The sequence below is a fragment of the Carya illinoinensis genome, chromosome 5 (genome assembly GCF_018687715.1).
Source record: "Carya illinoinensis cultivar Pawnee chromosome 5, C.illinoinensisPawnee_v1, whole genome shotgun sequence".
Taxonomy (NCBI): Eukaryota; Viridiplantae; Streptophyta; class Magnoliopsida; order Fagales; family Juglandaceae; genus Carya; species Carya illinoinensis.
The window spans coordinates 27363972-27387669 of record NC_056756.1 but is presented as its reverse complement, the minus strand read 5'-3'; the positions used below and the strand labels follow the sequence as shown (position 1 = coordinate 27387669).

Sequence of the window (23698 nt, the reverse complement as noted above, 5' to 3'; positions counted from 1 at the left end):
CCAAGACAGAATAATAAAAAATATAAGATTTTCCAATATGACTCCTCTCCAAGCTACTGGAATGTTTTAAATGGAGGATGCCATTATTGGCAAAGACAAACTTAAAGGCAAAAGGTTTGTGAAGTAAATTGTGTTCAGCCTAACCCAAGTGCAAATTGCAATACTTTTGCTAACATCAAATAACCCTGAGATATTGGGAAGTGCCTTCAATAAATAAATGCAAGTTATTTGGGGATTTCCACTAGTTTGCATCATTCTACGTTTTTTCCCCCAAATCAAGAGGATTTACAATGAAGTCATGGCAAAATCATTAAATTAGGCATTTCTTAAACAACAAAATCACAAGTATCATTAAATTAGATTTACAGTGAAGTCATGAAAACAAAATCTTCAAAATTTAGGAACCCTAAATTTTGAACTCATCATAAATTAAACACCAAATACCAATTGTGAATCAAACAAATCGAGGTAGTAATATACTTATGGTGTTATGAAACGATGGCAAATGGCCCTAAACAGTGTATGGGAAAAGAGAAATAGAGAGAGAACAAAGAAGGCTCGCAAAAGAGTGAGGGTGAGAAGGTCTTGCGTTTTGAATGCCCAAATAAAGAAAACGAAGTCTTTTCATTTAAAATGGAATAACGTTCAAGTTGAATGACATCATTTTATATATGATTTTTTTATTTTTTTTTGTGAAATCAGACTTCAGAGTTTGGAGCTCATTTGGACTCAATACTCCAACTCCAACATAAAATTTTAGAAGGACTCTAAATTCTTATTACTCTGCTTTCGTTGAAGTCGGAATCGAAGTATAGATCAGCCGAAGTTAGAGTCGTCGGAGCATTTGCATAGTCCTAGAGCACGCCTAGCTGTGCACCTAGGCGACCCAGTAGCAAGGTCCCTATTCTATTCTCCCACATAATTTTAATCCCTTTAATTAGGCTAATATAAGTCCTTAACTTTATGAAGACATACGGATTCTGTAACACACCTTAGTGTCAGAAATTCTTACAATGACATGAGTGAATTTGGATTTTAGTGCTTTTGTTGAATTCGATTCGGGCGTACTCGGGTCATTATTTTGGGCCAGTGAGCCTTTTGGCCTACATGTGTGTGACAGAGGTGAGGAATTTTGAACTCAAGCTTTTTATTTTAAAAATTAGATTATATATTATTAGGTTATCAAGCTCTTATTAATAATTTATAAGAAGATATAATAAAATAAAATAAAAATTGATAATTACATACTTGAAAAGAGGAGGTCTAGTTTTTATCCATATGATACGTTACGAAAGATACGATTTAGGTCTATTGTTATTAAAGGTTTTGGACTTATATATTTTATTAAAAAATTTTATTTAATTAGTTTAGAATAAGTGGACTTGAAGATATCAGCCTATATATATGTCTTATTTCTAATAAACAAGAATTTTTAGAAAGGTCTTATATTTTGGTCAAAAGTTTTTTGGAAAGTTATTATTTTATATGAACTAGGTGGTTACACAGATGAGATGAGATAGTTTAAATAGTAATGAATAAAATATTATTATAATATAATTTTTGAATATTAATTTTGTATTGGAATTTGAAAAAGTTAGATTGGTTATTATATTTTGTATGTGAATTTAAAAAAGGTGTAACGATGAGTTGAGATGAGATGAAATTTTTTATTTTGGTTAACCAAACAATAGAGTATGTAAGTGCCTATATTATTTTTTAAAAAATAAATAAATATAAAATTTATATAAAAAATTAATTTTCTTAATAATAGATTTAATTTTTTTTAAATAAATACACAATATTTATATAACCTATAATTGTATCTATTTTATATCACTCTAAGGTCTCGTTTGTTTTTATAATTATTCTCATTTAATCTCATTTAATTGTTATAATTTTTTAAATTTTTACATAAAATAAAATAAATAATTTAAATTTTTTAAATTTTAAAATTAAAATAATATTCTAATAATATTTAATTTAATATTTAATTTTAATTTCAATCTCATCTCATGTCATATCATTTGAATTAACAAATCAGATTTAAACCTGATTTAAATTTAAAAATGAGATGATTTTATATAAAAGATAAAAATTAAATAAAATATTATTATTGTTGTTTTAAAATTTAAAAAAATTGAATTAAAATTTTAAAAAAATTAAATTATTTATTATATTTTATATAAAAATTTAATAAAATTATAATAATAAGATCATAAAAGTTAAAATGAAATGAAATTACCTTTCAATCCAAACCCGACCTTTATAAAAGAGAAATAATGGAGCGAAGTGCACATCAAATCGAAAAGACAAAAAGCGGTAGAAGCTAAAAACTCCGGGCATGAGGGTAAGCAAAAGGGACGATGAAGAAAGTCTGCAATAATTGGCATCGAATAGAAGTGCCTTTTTGGGATTCGCACTGTTGCTGAGTTCTTAAAGATCCTGAAGCCAACAATTCTTTTTTATTTTTTATATTTTTTTTAAGCAATTATTATATTATTATTATTATTTTTAAATAATTAAAAAAATTAAAAAATATAAATAAAATTCCCTCAAGCTCAAAAACCCCATTTTTGGCCTCTGTCTCGCTCTCAGCCTCCCATTGGCGGAAATACAAAGCTTTTATCTCTTTTGTCTCTTAACCGGAGAGAGATAGATATATCTGAATTTTATTTTACTTTATTAATTTTTCAAAAAAAAACAATGAAGCAAGCAGTAAAGAGAAAAGTTGTAACAGTAGCAGCAGGATAGTGGGAGAAAAAGTGGAAGAAGAAGAACGAGGAAGAGCCAATTAGGGCACTGTCTGCAAGTTTCATCCTCAAAAGGTTGAGGTTAGGCGTCTCAGCCTCGACCCTTTTTCTCCCAATCTCCCTTTTCTTCTCTTTCCGCCGCTCGTCCCCACCCATTCTCACTGCTATCCCGATACCACGATCAGGATGAAAGCGTGAAAAAAAAAAAGAACAAAAAATATGCTTCTGCAGTTTAATTTTTAGGGGGAATTTTATCTTTGATTTTTCCTACTTGATTCTAGTTGCTCTTCTTGTTGGAATGTTGGTTTTTCAGATTCTTTCAGCATTTTTCGGTTTTGTTCGGAGTTCGGTGTAATATTTCGCTCTAATTCCCGCGAGTTCATGGACGCTTATTGGGTTTTTCATGACCTAAAGGTTCTGTCTTTGAGCCCTTAAGTAGTGAATTTGTTGCGGGTTACGGAATCTTGATACTAAATTTCAGATTTCTTCCCCAGCGGCATGAGTTGCAACATTTGAAAAGTGTTATGGTTTGGTAGTGGAGTTTCGGGAGTTCCTACCCAAATGGCAGCGGAGTCGAACACCGGGTTTCACCTCCAGGAAACTTTTGGTTCTGTAATGAATCGGCACGCTATATCGTTTCAGTCCGGGGCAATCAACAGCTCGTCCGAGATGATGCCGCTGGACAATTACTATGGGATAAACAGCACCGCAGACCTGCTGTTTTTTGGGAATTCTTCCAACATCATCAACATCAGTCCCGTGATATGTCAGCCTGGGAACCCATCTGCTTCTTCTCTTGTTCATGATTCTGTTCCCGGGCTCAAGCACGACACTGAGTTTGCCGTGGAGTGGTCGGTCGAGGAACAGTACAAATTGAAGGAAGGCCTGGACAAGTAGGTCCCCTTCAGGAATTGGTCGTTTTTGTAGACTTTTTTTTTTTGGCCTTGTGCGTGATGCAAGTTTAAAATAAATCGTATAACTACTTCTGTTGTTTATTACATGGTATTTGACTTATGCTGGTTTATCCTCTATTTGTTTCCGAATTGTTCTGTGTTAACTATTTTACGGTTCTCCCCTGAATGTTTTGAACTTTTGAGGGGGAAGATTTCTTGGGCATGTTGAAGACTCGTCTTTGATCCCAGTTGTAGAAGTTTTGAAACGACAAAAACATATAATGACATTCAAACGCACACATACACGTGATGTATTCACAAATTTTCTCGTGGATTGATATTCGTGCAATTTTCTCATGGCACAAATTTGCGGAGTCGGTTATTTTAGACGCGGTTTTTTATTAGTGCCATGAAATTATTGCAAGTCAACATGTGAATTTTTTCATAGATTCAATTGTGCTTAGAATGTCCCAAAGTCTCGCTCTTTTCCAATGTTATGAGCGTTTTCTGGCTTCTATTCTGACCTTTCTTGTGTAATGTTTATGTGGCCAAGCTTTGCCACAATAACCACTATTTCCGTAAAAATTTTGAATGCTTGTAGTATTAACCACTTCAATGTTTGATGTTTTTTGAATTTCTCTTGCTTCTGGATTTTAGTATGCATTTGTTCAATATTAATGTGCGCGTAATGTGTAAATTTATAGATTTGTTGATGAACCAAGTATAATGAAGTATATCAAGATTGCGGCGACATTGCATAATAAAACTGTCCGTGATGTTGCTTTGAGGTGTAGGTGGCTGACGGTAAGATCTTCAGTACATGTCGTGATGCCATTTGAGCTTTGTGTATGGCTTTTGATCTTTTGAATTGCACAGGGATTATTGGTTATTCACATTTTACCTATTTTATGTTGACGATGATGTGTGATTTCATGGTCTCCTTTATGCTGGTCAAGATGCATATTCTCATGACTAACTACACTATATAAGGCGAGAGTAGGAGGGCTAGTCTATAAACAGAGAGTATATTATGCAACTTCCCTATCTATTTTCTTTCTTACTTCCAATTCCTATTCCTATTCTATGGCTAATTAGTTGGCAAAGGTGCAAAGGGATTTTTAATTTTTTGGGGTTGATGTGCATTAGGAATTCAAATATTCTCCAATAGATTGGAATGTGCTGTGCTCTCTTTAAATGGAGGATTGAGAATCCGAAAATTGACTCTCCAATCAAGCTTGTTAGGGAGATGATTTTGGCAAATAAGATACAAGTGGATTTAACGTTGAGATGCATTAGTTGTGTTAAAATGGTCAAGGCTGGGTTGAGTTGACATCTACAATGTTGAAAGGTTCACATATTTGAACAATGGAAAAGCTTGAGTGGTGTTGGTGAGCATCTCAAGGTCTCTTAACTTGTGGTACGGGATAAGCTAGATGGTTCAATTTGGTATGATTTTGGTCCATTGATGTATTTTCGAAGAAATGGTTCTTGGATTTGTCCCTTTGAGCTGATAAAAGGGATTGTAATGAATCAAGTAATATTCAAGCCATATCTTTGTATTCTAGAAGGACCAGCTGATGTTATAATTGGAGCCTTTTGGAATCATCATAAACTGTTAAGAACTTCTCTCCCCCAAGCAATATAGGATTCCATTTATTTTGTACCAAATTTGGGGTATTACAATCTTCCCCTTTAAATCCCTGATGTCCTTGTTAGACATTCTATTGAGATTGGTTTTGATACCATTTGTAATAATTTAAGGAAAACTCAAGTCACATATGGACTTATACTCCAAAAGGACTCATTAGTGTTACAATTGGAGTCTCTTAGAATCATAGTCAATCACAAGAACTTCTCCCTCTCAACCAATGTGGGATTTGTTCACCATGTTCACCAAACTCTCATACTTGATCTAGTGTATTACAAAGACATTGTTGTAGCTTCGAATTTGTGAGGAGTAGGACATTGGACTGTAGGCTTTCATGTCGTTTTATGATTGGGAGTTAAGAGTTGTAAGCTATAATACTCACACATCCCTTCAAGTGGAGGTGATAGTGGTGCGGTTAGTTAGAATTGTAAGGTTTGAGGTGTGATCGCTTACAGAGACTATAGGATACTTTGTATGTGTTGGGATTTCTTGGAAAACATGTGTGCTAAGATCCTGTGGAAACTTTTTGGGTCTTATTTCTCTCAGCTAGTGTGGGAAAAATTTAGATAATTGAGAATCTAGCTAGAGAGGAAAAGTGGTGCATGTTCAAGAGTGTTGTTGAGACAATAAGTAACTTATTTCTGCATTGTACTTGTATTATGTTGTATGCCTGGTAATGATAAAAAAGAAATTACATTGTATGCCTGGTCACTAGTTGTGTCTCTCTTTGGATGAATTGGGCGATGCCTAGCATAGTTTTGGAGCTGCTGACATGTTTGAGAAAGAGGTTTGGTCCCATAATAGTTACAAGATTTTGTTTGTTTACCCTGCAGTATTATGTGGATGTTATTGCAAGAGCAAGTTAATTATAACTTTAAAGGTTGAGTTTGGTCAGAACTCACTCTTTGTTTTCAATCAAAATGCTATGAGACCCCTTCTCCAACTAGAAATTTGACACCATTAACTAAGAAGAATAAAAGAGTTACACTCCCATGCTTGTACAATCCTAGTTGAGTTGAAATTCAAAGACTTTTCATTCCCGTGTTTCTCTTATGCTTTCTTCTCTTCCTCTGTGTCTTCTTGTTTACACTTTCAGTCCGAATTGTTCTAGGAAAGAACCGCTAGAGTGGGGCGTTGTCTTGTGCTCCTCCTTGACCACAAAGAAGACTGGTATAAAGGCAACAAAGGCCTGGAAATTCAAAAGAATTCATATATTTGGGATAAGGATGACACATGTTAATTCATGGGTTCCTTGTTGAAAGGAACCATTCTTGGCAAATTGCTTGTCACTTGTACGTCATTTATGAAAATTCTGGGGAAGTGGGAGCCACTCAACAGCTTTGGAGAAAGGAACTTGTAGTTCTGGAACCTGACAATACCCTAAATCTGAAATTAGAACCTACACGTCTCTTAATTTCCAAGAAGGAAGATAATCTTTGGCATCATTAGATTTGACTTCCTTGACCTCAGCTATCCCTGATCACTCAGAAAAAGCTGAGGAATCCATATTACCTAATACTCAAATGGGAAATTGTGAAAGAACCTGAAGGGTCAAGAAAATTTTCCATCTGCTCTACTTTCAGGAACAGGAAGAGGAATTGGGTTGTTTGCATATTTTTGGTTTTGTCTGTTTTAGTAGGGATTTAGAGAACGCGGGGGTGTTTGTTCCAGTTCTTTATAGAGGGTTAGCTTGTCATCAGCTCATGTATAGTGCTCACCATTGTTTACCGGAGAAAGGCTTCGGATAAATTTTAAATAAGAACAAGGACTCAGAAGTTGTAATTTGTAGCTACAGAAGAAGGTCTAGGAGCTCAAAGACTCTTTTTAAAACCCTTTACCATTGGATGATTGCACACTTTGGTTTTTCAGTTTGTACTTCCCAGGTACCTTTGCTCTTTTTTCTTTTTTCTGATTGGGTGTATCTCATGTATACATCTTGCATACTAGTGCAACACCTCATTTGATAATTAATAAAGTTTAACTTACCAAAAATGCATCAATAAATTCTTATTTACGATAAAAAAACTTATGAAAAATAAATTGATAGGTAAAAGAGATTTTATTGATCCACGTAATAAATTTATAGCTACAAAGAGATGAACAATATGAGAGAGAGAGAGAGAGAGAGAGAGAGAGAGAGAGAGAGAGAGAGAGAGAGAGAGAGAGAGAGAGAGAGAGAGAGAGAGAGAGAGAGAGAGAGAACAAAAATAGAAAAATTCTGAATTACTTTGGATGGGAGGTGGATGGATGAAGCAATTTTACCGTTTTGTTTAGCATGGAAAGTTGCTTTTCCGTTGACCCAAACTTGGAGCTGTCTCTTTTCATTTTTCCCTTTATTTTAAGATTTTTCTATGAAGTGATAAATGCTCTAGGTAGCCTTTACTCTTCAGGCAGAAAGTAGGCAGCTTTATTCTAATCTAGTATCAGTTAATTTTAGAAATCAACTGCCTTTGAAATATATCTGGGACTTCCTTTGGGTGCAACTTTTAAGGCTAGAAATATATGGGATGGGGTGATGGAGAAGATAGAGAAAAGGTTGGCTGGTTGGAAACGAGTTTATTTATCAAAAGGGGGTTGTCTTAGTCTTATTAAGAGCAAACTTTCAAATCTTCTCACATATTTCTTATCTTTGTTTCCTTTACCGGCAGGGGTGGGGAAAAGGATTGAGAAAACCATAAGGGCATTCTTATGGGGGGGATTGGGGGAGGAGAAGAAATTCCATCTAGTTAGCTGGAAGACAGTCTGTGCTCAATTTACACAAGGGGGGTTGGGTGTGCGTGACTTGAGAACGTTTAATAAAGCCCTATTGAGGAAGTGGTTATGGAGATATCATTCGGAGGGGAGGTCTTTATGGAAGGAAATTATTGATGCAAGATATGGAGCTGCTTGGGGTGGTTGGTGCTCCAACGAAGTGAGGGGGACACGGCGTGGGTTTATGGAAATTCATAAGGAGTGGGTGGTCTTGTTTTGAGAGACATGTTCACTTTGTACTTGGAGATGGTAATCATACCAGCTTCTGGCGGGATGTGTGGTGTGGAGACCATGCATTGGAAAGAGTTTATCCAACTCTTTTCCGTATTGCTTCTAATAGGTAGGCTTCAGTGGCAAATGTGCGGTTATTCCTTCAAGGTGCCCCATCAGTGGAATGTTCTTTTTATCAGGGACTTTCATGATTGGGAATTACCTATTGTCTTAGATTTTCTCAGCCTACTATACTCCATGGGGACTTCTATGGCACAATGTGATCGCTTGAAGTGGAGGTCTAATAATCGGAAGAAATTAACTGTAAAGGCGTATTATAAACTCTTATCAGCACAAGACCACTCTCCCTTTCCTTGGAAGAGCATTTGGAAGTCTCGTGCCCTCTAAAGTAGCCTTTTTTGTATGGAATGCAGCCCTTGTGAGGATATTGACCACGGATAACCTGAGGAAGAGGGGGTGCATAGTGTTGGATTGGTATTATTTGTGTAAAAACAATGGAGAATCTGTTGATCACCTCCTATTACACTGTGACGTTACAAGGGAGTTGTGGGATGAGATTTTTCAAAGGGTTGATGTTGCGTGGGTTATGCCCTTGAGAGTGGTAGATTTGTTGGGTTGTTGGAGGAAGATACAAGGATGTCATCAAGTGCCAGCAGCGTGGAAGATGATCCCGCTGTGTCTTATGTGGTGTATTTGGTTGGAAAGAAATGCGCACTGCTTTGAAGACAAAGAACGCTCTTTGGCAGAGTTAAAGAACTTTTTCCTACACACTTATTGCTTTGGTTTTCTGCTATTGTACTAAACGGGGACAATGTTCATGAGTTCTTGTCTTTATTTCATCACATAGAACATCCCTAGGTGTTATGTATACTTCTTGTGTACTCAGGCTTTGCTATTTTCTGATTAATAATATTTTTCTCTTACTTAAAAAAAAAAAAAAAAAAAAAAAATTAGAAATCAAAGCCAATTTATATTTTTTTATCTTTGGAGATTTATTCTAATTTATTTCCTTCAAGTCTTCTTTTGGGTTTATAATGTTTTTTGTTTTTTGGTTTTATCTTGTTTTGGGTTTTATTTTTTTATTTTTTGGGTTCTATTAGTTATTTAGTTTGGGTTGTAGTTGTTAGAGATCATGGAGTTCTAGTTGTTTAATCTTTTGTAAATATTGATGAAGCCTTTCAATTCAATTGAGAATATTTATGGGAATTTACAGGAATTATGCTTCGAAGTTTGTGTGATGCATTTTTTATCTGAAAAGATAATCTTTTTCCATTTGATGGATTTTCTGGTAAAATATGCCTTATGGCATGGAAAATGATGTGAATGCCTTGCTGTGTGTCCTTAGCAAGAATTTTTGAAAGAACAGTAAGTGTGGGCACTTGTGTGAATGTTTGCATAGAGCTGTGGATTAATTTTGTATTTATCAATATTTTTTTGTGATTGTAGAATATCTATGAACGTTATGTATTTGCCATGTGCAGAGAAAGCGAAGAAAATCTGAGGAACATAACGTGGGAAAAAAGGTGAACATTCGTAAGGTATGGTAGTGAAATTATGCTAGTCTTCTTTATATTTACTTCTTTATGTTAAATCTCCATCATTTTAAGACTTTTACCTTAAGGTATTTCCTCTTGAGATGTTTCAGAGAAAATTAAAATTAATTCTTAAGCTGAAAAATATGCAACTTCTGAGATTGATAATTTATTTATCTTAACATTTATCTTTATTCTCCCTGGTGTTTTTAACTTTGCGTACTCTGCTATTCTGCATTGCTAGTACTTGTGTCTTCATTAAATCAAAAGCTACATATATTTTGTTACTAGTTAATGTGCATGTGTTTTTATTTTTCTTTTTTATGACAGGTGAACCACCCTATGGCAGAGCCCTTCGGACTCACCCATGTATTTTTCTTGCCCCCACTCTCTTTCACCCATCGCCAACTTTTGATACTGTCAATGTGCTTTCATTTTCATCTCATGAAATTCCAGTGTCAGTTTCCACATGAAGATGTTGCTTATCATCCCATGCAGTGAATATTTTTAGCTATTTAATGTAATTTTCAGAGATCTGTCCCATGACTAGTGGTAAAACTTTACATATGGTGAACTTATTCTTTAACTCCTCAATTTGATTCGTTGTAAACTGATAGATTTAATCTGTTTTTATTTATTGAGTCAATTGATGTCTTTAGGATTTAGGATCTAATGTTGATTGAAGAACCAGTATTCTAAAGATCATGCTTCTTCAGGATAAGCTGGTGGAGTCGTCCTTGAAAACCAATATACATTCAGCTCCGCCACTGAATGTAGCTGCAAATTCCCTCATGATGCGCAATATGGATCAGAATGAGATCATGGCTTATGGAGGTTAGCTTGTTTAATATGATTTGTGAAAATATCCCCGTTATTTGTATGTTGTACATAAAATTATTTAGTTGCCTATTCCTGTTTTGCTTCTTCCTTTGTGTGTGCTTTTACCATTGCAACAAAGTGTTTCAGGTTGCTGAATCGGAAGTTTAATAATACACAATCTGAAGTGGTTACTGTAGAATAGAATTTAGTTTATGAGTTCCCGCTCGTGTTTTGAATTGCATTCCTTTTAAGTATCAGTGCCTATATTGATTTTTTTTTTTTAATAAGAAAATAAAATTTTATTGAAGCAAGTAACAAGGCATAGCCCAAGTACATACGAAGTATACAAGTAAGAACACCGAATTACAAATTAAGAGCTAGATGAAGAAAATCATGAAAGCAAGCCCTAGAGAAAACAATAGCAGAGTCCGAAAGAAATAAGGTATGATAAAAGAAACATCTAAGTTCATCCAAAGAGTGTTCTCGTCTTCAAAACTTTGGCCATTCCTTTCAACCCAAAAGCACCACATAAGACACAGGAATCATTTTCCACGAAACGGTAATCTGGGGATTTTCCAATCAGTCTCTCCAACAAGCTAGGAGATCCACATCCCAATGTTTTAAATTCCATTTTGGTGATCATTCCAGTTTAAATACTAGAACAGAATATTTTGGCATCGGTGCATTTTGGTGTACCATTTTGGGATTAGCTATATGTATATATTTATATATAAATTGATTAATAAATAAATTCATGTATATGTAATTATGTATCATATATGTATTTGTGTGTGTGTAGAAGAACTGAAGATTTCTAAAATGAATATACTTTAAAATAATTAAAAAAAAAAGTAGAGATATTGGTGTCAAAAGATAATATTAAAAAAATCACAAACTTGAGTTGAGACAAAAAAAAAAAAAAATAAAGAGCCGATAAATATATAAAATAATGAGATTTAAAAAAAAAAGAATTGAGGGAATATATTTAAAGTTACAAAAATATTTAAATTATTTAAATCCCTTTTAGATTTTAAAATTACATGAATGCCATCTAAATTTGAAATTTACAAAAATGCCACCCAAACTCAAGAAAATTACAAAATTGGCATTAAAACAATTTGGAATCTGCAGGAACGGGTCGGAATTTGGAACGAAATGGAATGAGGATGTATAGTGTACCAGATACTACATTAGAATGGAAAATTCTGGTTGCGTTCCGAGTTCAAAACTATACCACCACCCTCCTTGGCATCGTGTAACGTCCCAATGGAAGGCTCAAATCACATGCCCTATACTTCAAAAGGACTAGTCAATGATAGACTTGGAGTGAAAGAAATGATAGACTTTTTGAGAATCAGGAATGCTCTCTAGAAGAGTTTAGGAGGTCTTTTTGGAAGACTTTATTTATGTGGGTCATAGCTTTAGAGTTGAATGGTCTCAGCTTTCATGATTTCCTTGTATCGGTTACCAGTTCCTAGATAGGTGTATTCACATGTATACCTTCAGTGTACTTGGGCTATGCCTATCTTTTCATCAATAAAATATCTTATTACTTAAAAAAAGAACTAGTCAATGATACAATTGGAGCCCCATTTGAACCTTATAAAGAGCAAACACTTCTCATTCCCAAGCAATGTGGGATCCCATTCACCACCTACCCTTATCTTTATCATATGAGGTATCACATTCTACCCCTGTTACCTGACGTCCTCGTCAGGCGAGTCCATCATAAGTGGTACGGCTTAAGTCTCACATTTTTTTTTTAGGATAGGCTCTGATACCATTTTGTAACATCTCAATGGAAGGTCCAAATCACATGGTTTATACTCCAAATGGACTAGTCAATGATATAATTGGAGTTCTATTGGAACTTTATAAAGAGCAAGAACTTCTCCTTCCCAAGCAATGTAGAGGATCTCATACACCACCTACCCTTATTCTTATCATATGGGATATCACAACTGTCAAAAGAAAAATCTTCTATAAAATTACAAATAATGCTTTTGTTACACATCTTTCTTTTCACACCCCTTAACTGATGCATGCTATCTTGTGCCTATCTGTTAAAGTAGCAAAGGTGTTATTACTTTTTTATATATTTAATTGTTAATGCCATTGGTTGCAACTTATCCAGTTAACTGAGATTGTTGTTTTCTTTGGTAGTCTCTGGAATAGGTGGCCCAACAAAGCATCTCTTGGAACAGAATGCTCAAGCGTTTAACCAAATCACAGATAATCTTTCTATACGCAAGGTGATTCTTTTACAGTAAATTTGCAAATGTCATAATGCAAACCTTAAATATTAGATATAGGTAAGAAAAAGAACTGCAGAACTGTTTACCATTATGCGGAGTTGATATTATATGCTATAAGGTGAACTTTAGTTATTTAAAAAGCTCCTTGTTCATCCAAGATACAAGATAACTCCCATTGTGTAGCCCATATGTTCAAAGTGGCCTCCAATGAACGAAGATATACAGTTTGAGCACTGTGCACATGTAACATTGTCAATTTGGGCTTTTGCCTATTCTTTTGATCAATAAAATCTTGTTTACCGATCAAGAAAAACATTGTCAATGTGAAGAATAAATGACAGCACTGGTAATTCTGCCACTTGTTTACTTATAAAAAAAAAAAAAATTCTGCCACTTGTGTGGACCTGCCATTCAATACCATTCACCAAAATGATCATTTTGTGTCATCTAATTTATCTGACTTTTATTGCTTTATTGGTTTAAATTTGGATAACTTATCCCCAAGGAAAGAAAAACCCTTAGAGGGCGGCGGATTCATTCACATTTGCTGTTACCAAATTTTGCCTGTTTATTATGGAAGACCATGGACTCAACATATAAACAACGTTGTGTCCTTTATATCACTTGGTGTTGATGCTCGTAATTCAGTGTGGGCCAACCTGGATCTGAACCCATGTTTTCCTACAATAAGATGCTATAGATGATGATACTTAGCTTAATAAAATATTTTTAAAAAGTAGAATGACAATATTAAAATTTTTTGCCACTACTTTGTGAGAAATTGACAATGGCACTAAATTATGCATATTATTATCCATATCTAGTTAGCAATTTAATTTTTTTTTGATAGGTAAGAGAAAATATTATTGATATGAATGAAAAAGGCATGAGCCATGTACACCGGAAGTGTACAGAAAAACACCTAAATACATTCTAGCTATGCTGAAACAAAGACAAAAAGTCATGAGCATTATCCCCATTTAGTACAATAGCCGAAAACCAAGACAGCAGAGTATGCAGAAAAAAATTCTTCAGCTCCACTCTTGTTCGTTCCTTATCCTCAAAACACCGGGCATTCCTCTCTAACCAAAGACACCACATGATACATAACGGAATCATCTTCCACGCCGCAGCCACCTGATGACAACCTTGCAACTTCCTCCAGCAACCCAACAGGTCCACAACCCTCAGGGGCATCACCCAAGGAACATCAATCCTTCGAAAGATCTCATCCCACAACTCCCTAGCTACCTCACAATGCAATAGTAGGTGATCCACAGATTCACCATTCTCTTTGCACATATAGCACCAATCTACCATGACACAACCCCTCTTCCTCAAATTATCCGTAGTCAAGATCTTCCCAAGAGCAGCACTCCAAACGAAAAAGGCAACTTTGGAAGGCACCCGGGACCTCCATATATTTTTCCAGGGAAACGGAATATGGTCCTGTGTTGTCAAGATATTGTAATACGCCTTAACCGTGCATTTCTTATTATTAACCCTCCACTTCACTCTATCCCCCTGTGTCGTTGGCAAACCCTTGGAATATAGCAGGCTAAAAAGATCTGATACATAAGATAGTTCCCAATCATGAAAATTCCTATTAAAAAGAATATTCCATTGATGTGAGCCATGCGAAAAGAAACGCATATCCGCCACTGAAGCCTCCCTATTAGCTGCAAAACTATAAAGAGCCGGAAACGCCCTTTTCAAAGCCTGGTCTCCGCACCATACATCACGCCAAAAACTGATACGGTTGCCCTCACCTGCTACAAAACAAATATTTTGTTCAAAACATGGCCACCCTTTCCTTATATACTTCCATAAACCCACACCATACCCCCCTCTCACTTCATTCGAACACCATCCACCCCAAGCCGCTCCATATTTAACATCTATAATTGTCTTCCACAAAGCTCCCCCTTCCGATTGATACCTCCACAACCATTTCCCCAATAAAGCTTTATTAAAAGTTCTCAAATCACACACTCCCAACCCCCCCTGCTCGACTGGGGCACATACTGTCTTCCATTTAACCAAATGGAATTTCTTCTCCTCCCCTATACCCCCCCAAAGGAACGCCTTAAAAAGTTTCTCGATCCTATTCACCACCCCTACAGGCATAGGAAATAGGGAAAGATAATAAGTGGGCAGATTAGAAAGGGTACTCTTAATGAGAGTGAGACGACCACCTTTCGATAAATACATCCGTTTCCACCTAGCCAACCTTTTCTCGATCTTCTCCACTACCCCATCCCAAATAGCTCTAGCCTTGAAAGTTGTGCCCAATGGAAGGCCCAGATATGTCATCGGCAAAGCAGACACCTTACAATCCAAAAAGCTTGCTAAGCTGGGGGTATTAGAGACCGCACCCACTGGAACCATCTCAGACTTCCCAAGATTCACCTTGAGACCCGATACTGCTTCAAAACAACGTAGCAATGCTCGTATGGTTTGGATCTGATCAATATCCGCATCACAGAAAAGAAGAGTATCGTCTGCGAATAAAAGATGTGAAATGACAATAGAGTCACCCGTGCTATTTAATTAGCAGCTTATTATTTTCGTAATTTACTAATTAAGAAACCATTATCTTTTTGTCTAGTAGTGATATAATGGATAAGCATTAAGCACATAAAGCTTCCTATTCCTTTTACATCCAGAATAGCTATGTACTATTGGTAGTGCAAATATGAAAATGGCATCTGGACATTCAAAATAAAACTAGCATTTGAAAAATTCTTTCTACATATATGGCTAGAGTAGCAAAGTTCTGCAGTGTAGTATTACTTATCAGGCTCTGATCTACTTTTCATTTCTCCCATTCTTTAGCATTCTGGTGCATGTTAGAATGTAACATGTATATTGAAATTTCTATTTATTGATCTTGTTTAGCTCTTTTTGTGTTTTAATCTAAAAACAAGAGTTGTGCCTTTTCTTGTTTTAACGGTTAGTGTGAGCATGCTGGGTAATATGGCACAAAACACGGAACCTGTGGTCCATTTGCTGTGTGCTTAGATCTTCTCATCAATCCTGATTAAAGTGAGCTTAAGCGCCAAGGACAAAGCACTGCGCTTACTCTATAAGTGTATTTCGAAAGTGCATATTAAGAGTGCCTTTTGGGGCCTTTTTGGGGGATGTTTAAATATTAGATTTTCTAGAAAATTTCTGAAACTTTTAAGAGAGCTTTTAAAATTGAATTTTTTGAGCTTTTGTGAAAGTAGTGGGACCCATTTAAAAATGTTTGGATTGAACATTTTTTTGAAAGATGTTTCTATTGGTGATTGAAAAAGTGCTGGGACCTATTGAAAATGTATGAGAATATTTTTGTGAGGTTTTTTGAGTTTTTTGAAAGTTGGTTTGGTTTTTGTTTTTTTTACGAGAATCAAGATAAGATATAATTATTTTTGTGTAAAGATGTTTGGTTGAGAGTAGGTGAAATTTGTGGAAATTTTCAAACAACCCTTGTTTCCAAAGCCTTTAAAAGCATTAGTTTTCGCTATTATTATTCGTTTGAACTATTAACTTACCTATCATAATATTATACAAGTAGATGAGGAAGATTAGAGAGTTACAAATCTTTTGATGACAATGACGTTGGTCTTATTCTTATTTCAATGGTTTCAAACTAATAGATGGAGTAGATAAAAGAATAATCTCATATAATTTAAATTTATAATAATTATATATAATAAATTATCAAATTTTTATGGTTTCTATGGGTGTAAACTTTCAATGATGATGGTCTTAATTTTGATGTTATTTGACAAAATAATCTCTGTATGTCGCTTATACACTGTATTGCTTATGTTAGCATCAATTTAAATGCATTTGATTCTTGTGCTATTTTATTTATTGTCCTTGGGATGTTGAAATGTGTAACTAATTGATTACTTGATTGTCAAGTTGCATAATACTGTTATTAACAAATTGAGTAATGGGTTAAATTTATATATTTTTATTATCTTGCTTTCTTTTAAGTCTTTTTGTTGTATTTTCTTAATATTTTGATATTATTTATTATTTATAAAAATGTGTACTTTACTTCATTTTAGGCGCACTTTGAGCCTAGTCTCTAGGTGGCATTTTGACACTTCACCAACTCTGCTTTTCACCAATATTTTCAGCGAGATCATGCTAGCCATATCTTCTCAGTTTCAGATTAATTGTAGTTTTGTAGCTGGAATAATAAATTTATACTGCTATCAACAGGTGGAGGACAACATTAATCTTTTCTGCCGTACGAGAAACAACCTTAATGCTATCCTAAACGAGTATGTGGATGCTCATTATATCTTAAATTTAATTTAAATGCTATCTATCATTTCCTGTTCTGTTAGATGTTTGGGTCTGGATAAGAGTTCACTCTGTGTGTGAATTCTTTTTCAATCTTTGTAGCATGAGACAAATGCCTGGCATAATGAGCCACATGCCACCGCTGCCTGTATTCATAAATGAGGATCTTGCAAATAGTATTTTGCATTACACAACTTAGGTAAGCCTGCACTTGAGTTCCCTCAATATACTTTATTGTTGTGTCTTATAGAGGGAATTCCATTTATTTGGGTGGAGCATTGTCTTCTCTTTGCTGAATGCTTCTCGTAGGAAGTCTTATCTAATATTTGACCTCAATCTGTTTATATTGTGAGAAGATTATCCTTATCATTTAGCTTTTAAAAACAACTGACTGTTCGACTTTTACCAATTCAAGCATCTGACAAAATCAATGAGCTCAAATGGACTGCCTTAAAAGTGTCTGAGCTCAGCAGTATACAAGTTCTTTTTCTTTGCCGGGAAGCCGAGTTGTATACATGCACTTAGGAGCCTTGCTTATTCGAGAACACTACGAACTGCCTCGTCAAATTTTGGGCTTCGACCTGTCTTCGAATCTACTGCTCCCCTGATGTATCGTGTTTCCTCTGCAGGCAGATGTATAAATAAAATTATTTTGTGGAAACAAATACCGATATATGTATAGATTGAGATGGCACTTTTCATTATTTTCAACTGTTAATTTTCATTTGTCATTCACGTTGTGGAGTAAGCGCAGATTGGTTTTTGTCTTTAACTTTGATTGGAGTTCTTAGTTTTAGTTTATAAAAAGTTTTTCTTTTGGCAGGAATATATTATGTATATTATTCCATCATATTTCACAGTTATTTCATAAAATCTCCAATAGCTTAGAGTATGCCTGCAACATTGGTAGTGCGTGGATAAAAACATTTATACTCTATTTGAAGGATGTGGTAACATCTTTGGGGAAATTGTTAGGGGTCCCTCCAGAGACATCAGATAAAATCTGAACAATAGAGAAGATTAGCATGGCCTGTGCAAGTTGTCAAAGACGACGACGCTCACAAATTGGAAAATTGTCCATGGTGTTGAAGAAGATGACCAAACGAAAAGGCAACTTGGGCTAGGGTGAGTTGTGTATGTTTGAGCATGACTCGTAATTTTGTACAAATCGAGAATATCTCAAAATTTGGCTCCAGCTTAAACTCTTGTAAAGATCGGGTTCAAAAAGTCAACTCGAGCTCGCTTCGATTTTTTTTTTATAATTTGTTATTTTGTCAATTTAAAAAATAATAAACGATAAGTAAATAAAATAATTAAACAAATGAGTGAAATAATAAATGAAAAGAATCAAAATTGCAATTTTGATTAATTTCTTAGTCAATCAAAGTTAATGACTAATACAATATTATAATTTGTAGTTATAACTATACTTATAACTAACAAATATATGTCTACATATATGTGCATATATATATATATATATGTATTTATGTGAAAACAACGTCATTAATAAAACCAAATTATAGATGATTATTAGTCCAAATGATTTGAGAAATAAAATCTGGGAATGACTCCTATCATACATTGATGATATCTTCCACATTCTAAGCATATCTGACAAGTTTATAAGCTGCTTCACTTTCCATTATGCCCACATGTTGAATTTTGCATCTCGGAAAACTCTGAATCAGTCCTTGAATATCTTTGGTGATATTGCCTATCAATGATCTTGATTCACCAATCCCTTGAATTTCTTGGACCATTAGAAGAGAATCACTTTCTATTATAAGCTCATGTAGTTCCTGATGAATCTACATTTGCAAACCTCTTATTATTGCTGTAAGTTCAATTTTTGAGGGCTCAATTACTTCATTTTCTTTTTTGCTAGTTGCCATTGTAACTTCCCATTGACTATTTCGAAGCATGATCCAAACACCTGCATATTGTTATTCATGGAACATAGCTCCATCCACATTCAATTTCATGGCATCTTGTGGTGGTGGTTTCCATCGACCACAGTTCTTAATATTGCTTAGAAATTCTCTTTTGGTGTCTTTAAAAGTTTTCAGCACATATAGGGCATGGTTGATCACATATTCAGGTGTTAGGTAAATACCTTCAAACACCATCTAATTTCTTCTAAACCAACAACCCATGCAATCAAGAAAAATAGCTCTAGATCTTCCTTGTTGCCTCTCTCACTTATCTCTCGAGCCATATCCACATAGTATTGGGAAGGAACAGAAGTATTTAATGCATGTAAATGTCGGATCTAGCTCTCATTCAGGGATGGGCAGGGATACAAGGGGATACAAGGCATGTGCTGTATCTTCCACTACAGTGGAACAAAACTGTCAGTTATCTTCATCTAAGGCTTTCCTCTTCTACAGATTGGATTTTGTAGGTATCCATTAGTATAAGCTCTCTAAGCAAAAACCTTCACCTTGTTTGGAATTTGCATTTCCCAAATTTCCTTCCATATTCTTTTCTGCCTGCTACCTTTAGAATTTATCCCTTCCACTCCTGCTTTGCTCATATCTCTGAATAAACAATATGCACTTTTCACAATAAACTTTCCATCTTTCTCAAGTGCCCAAATATGTGTAGCTTCATGTTCTCCAAAGCTAATAACCATCTTGAACACTTCAGCGGCTATTGGTGGTGGTAGTAGGCTTCTTACTTTTGATACATCCCACCACCTTGCTCGGTTATCCATCAACTCCTCCACTTTGGCCTCACTATTCGTGATTCCTCCTCTCTCATATGCTATTTTAACTTCACAAATCCAAGTATCCAAAAATCATTCCAAATTTGGGTTAATTTCTCATTCCCCACCTTCCATCTGTATCCATTAGCCATCTTTTCTTTTACTCCGCAGATGCCCTTCCAAACATAAGAAAGCTTGTGTCCCATTTTTTTATTCTAGAAAAATGTTTTGAGCAAAATATCTTGCTTTAAAAATTTTATGGAGTAGACTATCTTCATTCTGCATTAATCTCCATCCATGTTTGGCAATTAGGGTTTCATTAAAAGTTTTGAGGTCCTTTAATCCCATTCCACTAGCTTGTTTAGGAGCACATATCTTCTTTCAGTTCACCCAATGGATTTTATTCTCCTCTTGTCTTTGATCCCACCAGAATTTGGCCATCATCTGTTCTAGTTCATTGCAAAGAGATTTTGGCAACTTAAAGCAACTAATGGAGTATATGGGGGTTGATAGAGCCACAGTCTTAATGAGAACCTCCTTAAACCCTTGTGACAATAACTTCTCCTTCCAGCTTTGAAGTTTATACTTTGTGCTTGATGTTAGAGAAGGCCTTGTATCTTGCTCTCCCAATTATAGGTGGTAAGCCTAGGTACTTATTATAATGTTGGAACTCTTGAATACCCCAAAATGATAGAATCTCTTCCTGCTTCATTGTAGGGACAATTTTACTGAATACCATAGTTGTTTTCTCTCTATTAATCTTTTGGCCTAAAGCCATCTCATATTTCTCCAGTATATTTTACACAACCATGTTTTCTTGTAAATTTGCTTTGCAGAATAACAAATTGTCATCTACAAAGAGTAGATGATTCACCATGGTTGCCCCTTGATAGATTTTTATCCCACTGATTTGTTTTGCATGCTTAGCTTGTGGTAGCAAAGTGATCAAGCCTTTAGTGCACAATAGGAACAGGTATGGAGACAAGGAATCTTCCTAAAAAGGAAACAGAAAAGGGGTGATAAGGCCCATCAGTTCCCCATTTATTAATACAGAAAAGGAAACAACCTTAACACATAACATGACAAGTTCTATCCATTTTGTAGCAGTTCTTCTAAGTAATCACATTCTAATCTATCATAGGTCTTGCTCATATCCAGTTTTAAGGACATATATCTATTTTTGCCTAATCTTTTATTCCTTGAATCATTTCATAAGCAACCAAGATATTATCAGTAATAAGCATGCCTGCTACAAATGCACTCTGAGAGTTAGATATAATATCTAGTAGCACCATCTTAAGCCTATTTCCAAGCACTTTAGAGATCAATTTGTAAGTTAAATTACAAAGAATAATAGGCCTATCCTTTGACACTCTCTAGGGATTTATTTATTTTTAATCAAAGTAATAAAAGTATGATTGAGTGAGCTAGGAAAGGTACCACCATTCAGAGCTTGCAACACAATACAAGTGATTGATTTACCCATAATGTGCCTATACTTTTTAAAGAAAATGGGCACCATTCCATCAGGCCCAGGTGCTTTGGTTGGGTTCATCTGGTGTAGTGCTTCCACCACTTCAGCCTCAATGAAATTTTTTGTCAACTCTATGTTCATCTCCCCAGTGATTCTTCCATTGAGTGCAGATAAAAATTCCATATCACCTCTCTAGGTGCTTGTTGTAAAAATTCACAAGTGCATGAAATCGTAATAAGTAATATAGTGATAAAGAAGAAGTTGAATCCACGATGACTATTTACCTATTAACTATTGAAATTGTTCTAATTCTAAATTATTTGAAAATCAAGAAAATTGATGGATTTTGAATCTGAAAAATAAAAATAAAAAACGAATAAAAATAAATCAACAAATGAAGAATTGACCGAATACCTAAAAAGAAGATTTCACCCAATAACAAATACTAAGGCATCCGACTCACGTAACCAATCCAATCTCAAATCCTAATAATGCAATCAATCAATTATCATCTTAGTTGACGGTGAAATATTCTAACTTATCTAAAATCCTCTCTTGAGTAGAATTAGACTTACCCAACATACGATAATCCACGATATATCTATGTGAATTTAAAAGTATTTGAGTGCATTAAGATTTATAATATTTCACATAAAAGCCGCATAAATTACGTTGGCGCATTCCTGTCTTTCGTTCAATTCATAGCATACATCATACGAAGCTACACTACATGTATCATCTTTCAAATTAACATGCACAACAAATCACTCGACTATTGGCCAGATAATTGAAAGCATTAAACTCGATGATGTATACTCAAAATGAAAAATAAAATTATGATCACATAAAAATAAGATTCAGAATTGTCATGGATAGGCTACATCGTAGCCCTAGCAATAGAAATTAGCTCATAATAGAATCAAAACGAACCATAATAATTCTGGAATTCATAATGAAAATTGTATAAAGAGAAGATAAAAGAGTTAAGAAAGAAACTATATGTAGATTGAGAATCTCAATTTTCAACAACTTCAATGTCTTCATCTTCTTTTTCCAAGCTTCAAGTTCCTCTTTAGTGGTGAAGAAAATCCTCCCTTTTAAAGGCTCTAGTCGTCCTCCCTCTTATCTCTCCAAAACAAGATTCTCTCAAAATTAGTTATTTTTCTGCTGCCTCTTTGATGTATTTTTTTCTCTATTGATATCTTCTTTTTTTGGAAAGTCTTCATCACAAAAGTTGTAGGGTTTCTTCTTAGCTTTCCATAAATACCCAGATCACTCTTTCTGGAGTTCTTTAGCAAAAGTTATGCTCAAAATACTGAAGGATGTTTCAAGATGTTCGAGAAATGAAAGTTTTATTGGACTCTCAATGAAGGGAATTTGAATTCGAAAATGAAAGTTTCTCCTTAATTCCCATGACTCTTTCAATTTATTTATTCCTAAATAAAAATAAACAAAATAAATAAAAACTCTAATAAATAACAAAATTAAACATAAACTAGTATAAAATAAGAGTAAAAGTATGACAAAACTTATATAGAAATTAAATACATCAGTGCTAACAGTGAACAAGTCTTGAAAATATTGCAGAATAATTCTATCGCTTTCATCTCCCTCCCTCCATACTCCTTTTCCATCCTTTAGTCTAGCAATTGGGTTTTTCTTTCTCCTCTGAGAGGCTTTACTATGGAAGAATTTAGTATTTTGATCACCTGATTTTAATCACAAGGCCTTGGATCATTGCCTCCATAATATTTCATCTCTTTCTAGCCAAAATTGTAAATTATTCCCGGCCTCCTCATGGTCCTCCACTCTCAGATGTTGAGGATCACTATTTTGTATCCGTTGAAGGTGAACTCTTGCATGTTGTATCTTTGTGTGGACTCTTCCAAAAGATTTCTTGTTCTATTTCATCAAGTTCACACTACACACAAAATTTTTACTAATTACTTCTCCCATGTTAGCGTGCCTAAGGTTCCTATTCCATGAATCTACAATGACTTTTTCACAATCATTTGCTTCAATCCACATAGCTTCGAATCGGAATAATCTTCAACCACTTCTCTTGTATGTGTCTCCCTCCATCTGCATAATTATTGGTGCATGGTCCGAATGAGCTGTTGAACCATTTACTACTTTAGCATTGGGAAACATATTACACCACTTACTGCTAGCTAGAAATCTATCCAATCTCTCACTAATTCTATTTTTCATTCATCTATTGTTCCACCAGGTATATTTAACCTCTTCATATCACATATCAATCAACTCACAATCATTAACAATTTGTCTAAATTCCTCCATCTATTTTTCAGGTCTATCTCTACCACCATCCTTTTCTG

The 23698-nt window shown here is 34.8% G+C and overlaps 1 protein-coding gene across 4 annotated transcripts; it reads left to right on the top strand.

Annotated features, from left to right (window-relative positions):
- The first annotated feature begins 2567 nt into the window (after nucleotides 1-2567).
- LOC122309927 lies at nucleotides 2568-18004 on the top strand. Of its 4 annotated transcripts, none has more exons than XM_043123720.1 (11): nucleotides 2575-2825; nucleotides 3064-3164; nucleotides 3245-3643; nucleotides 4348-4447; nucleotides 9755-9811; nucleotides 10136-10174; nucleotides 10522-10639; nucleotides 12788-12876; nucleotides 17095-17156; nucleotides 17281-17377; nucleotides 17594-18004. In XM_043123720.1, exons 3-10 carry the CDS (start codon nucleotides 3312-3314, stop codon nucleotides 17375-17377), a joined length of 894 nt encoding a protein of 297 aa, XP_042979654.1. In that variant the 5' UTR covers nucleotides 2575-2825; nucleotides 3064-3164; nucleotides 3245-3311; the 3' UTR covers nucleotides 17594-18004. The 4 variants fall into 4 exon arrangements, with proteins under 4 accessions (XP_042979656.1, XP_042979655.1, XP_042979654.1 ...); XM_043123718.1 differs by having other exon boundaries at nucleotides 2575-2831; XM_043123722.1 differs by lacking the exon at nucleotides 17281-17377 and having other exon boundaries at nucleotides 2568-2831.
- Nucleotides 18005-23698: the final 5694 nt, after the last annotated feature.

Coding starts and splice junctions, on each gene's coding strand:
- LOC122309927 (XM_043123720.1), top strand. CDS start 3,312: ATGGCAGCGGAGTCGAACACCGGGTTTCACCTCCAGGAAACTTTTGGT. Junction 9,812..10,135: donor AAAAGGTGAACATTCGTAAG/GTATGGTAGTGA, acceptor TTTTTATGACAG/GTGAACCACCCTATGGCAGA. Junction 17,157..17,280: donor CTTAATGCTATCCTAAACGA/GTATGTGGATGC, acceptor CAATCTTTGTAG/CATGAGACAAATGCCTGGCA.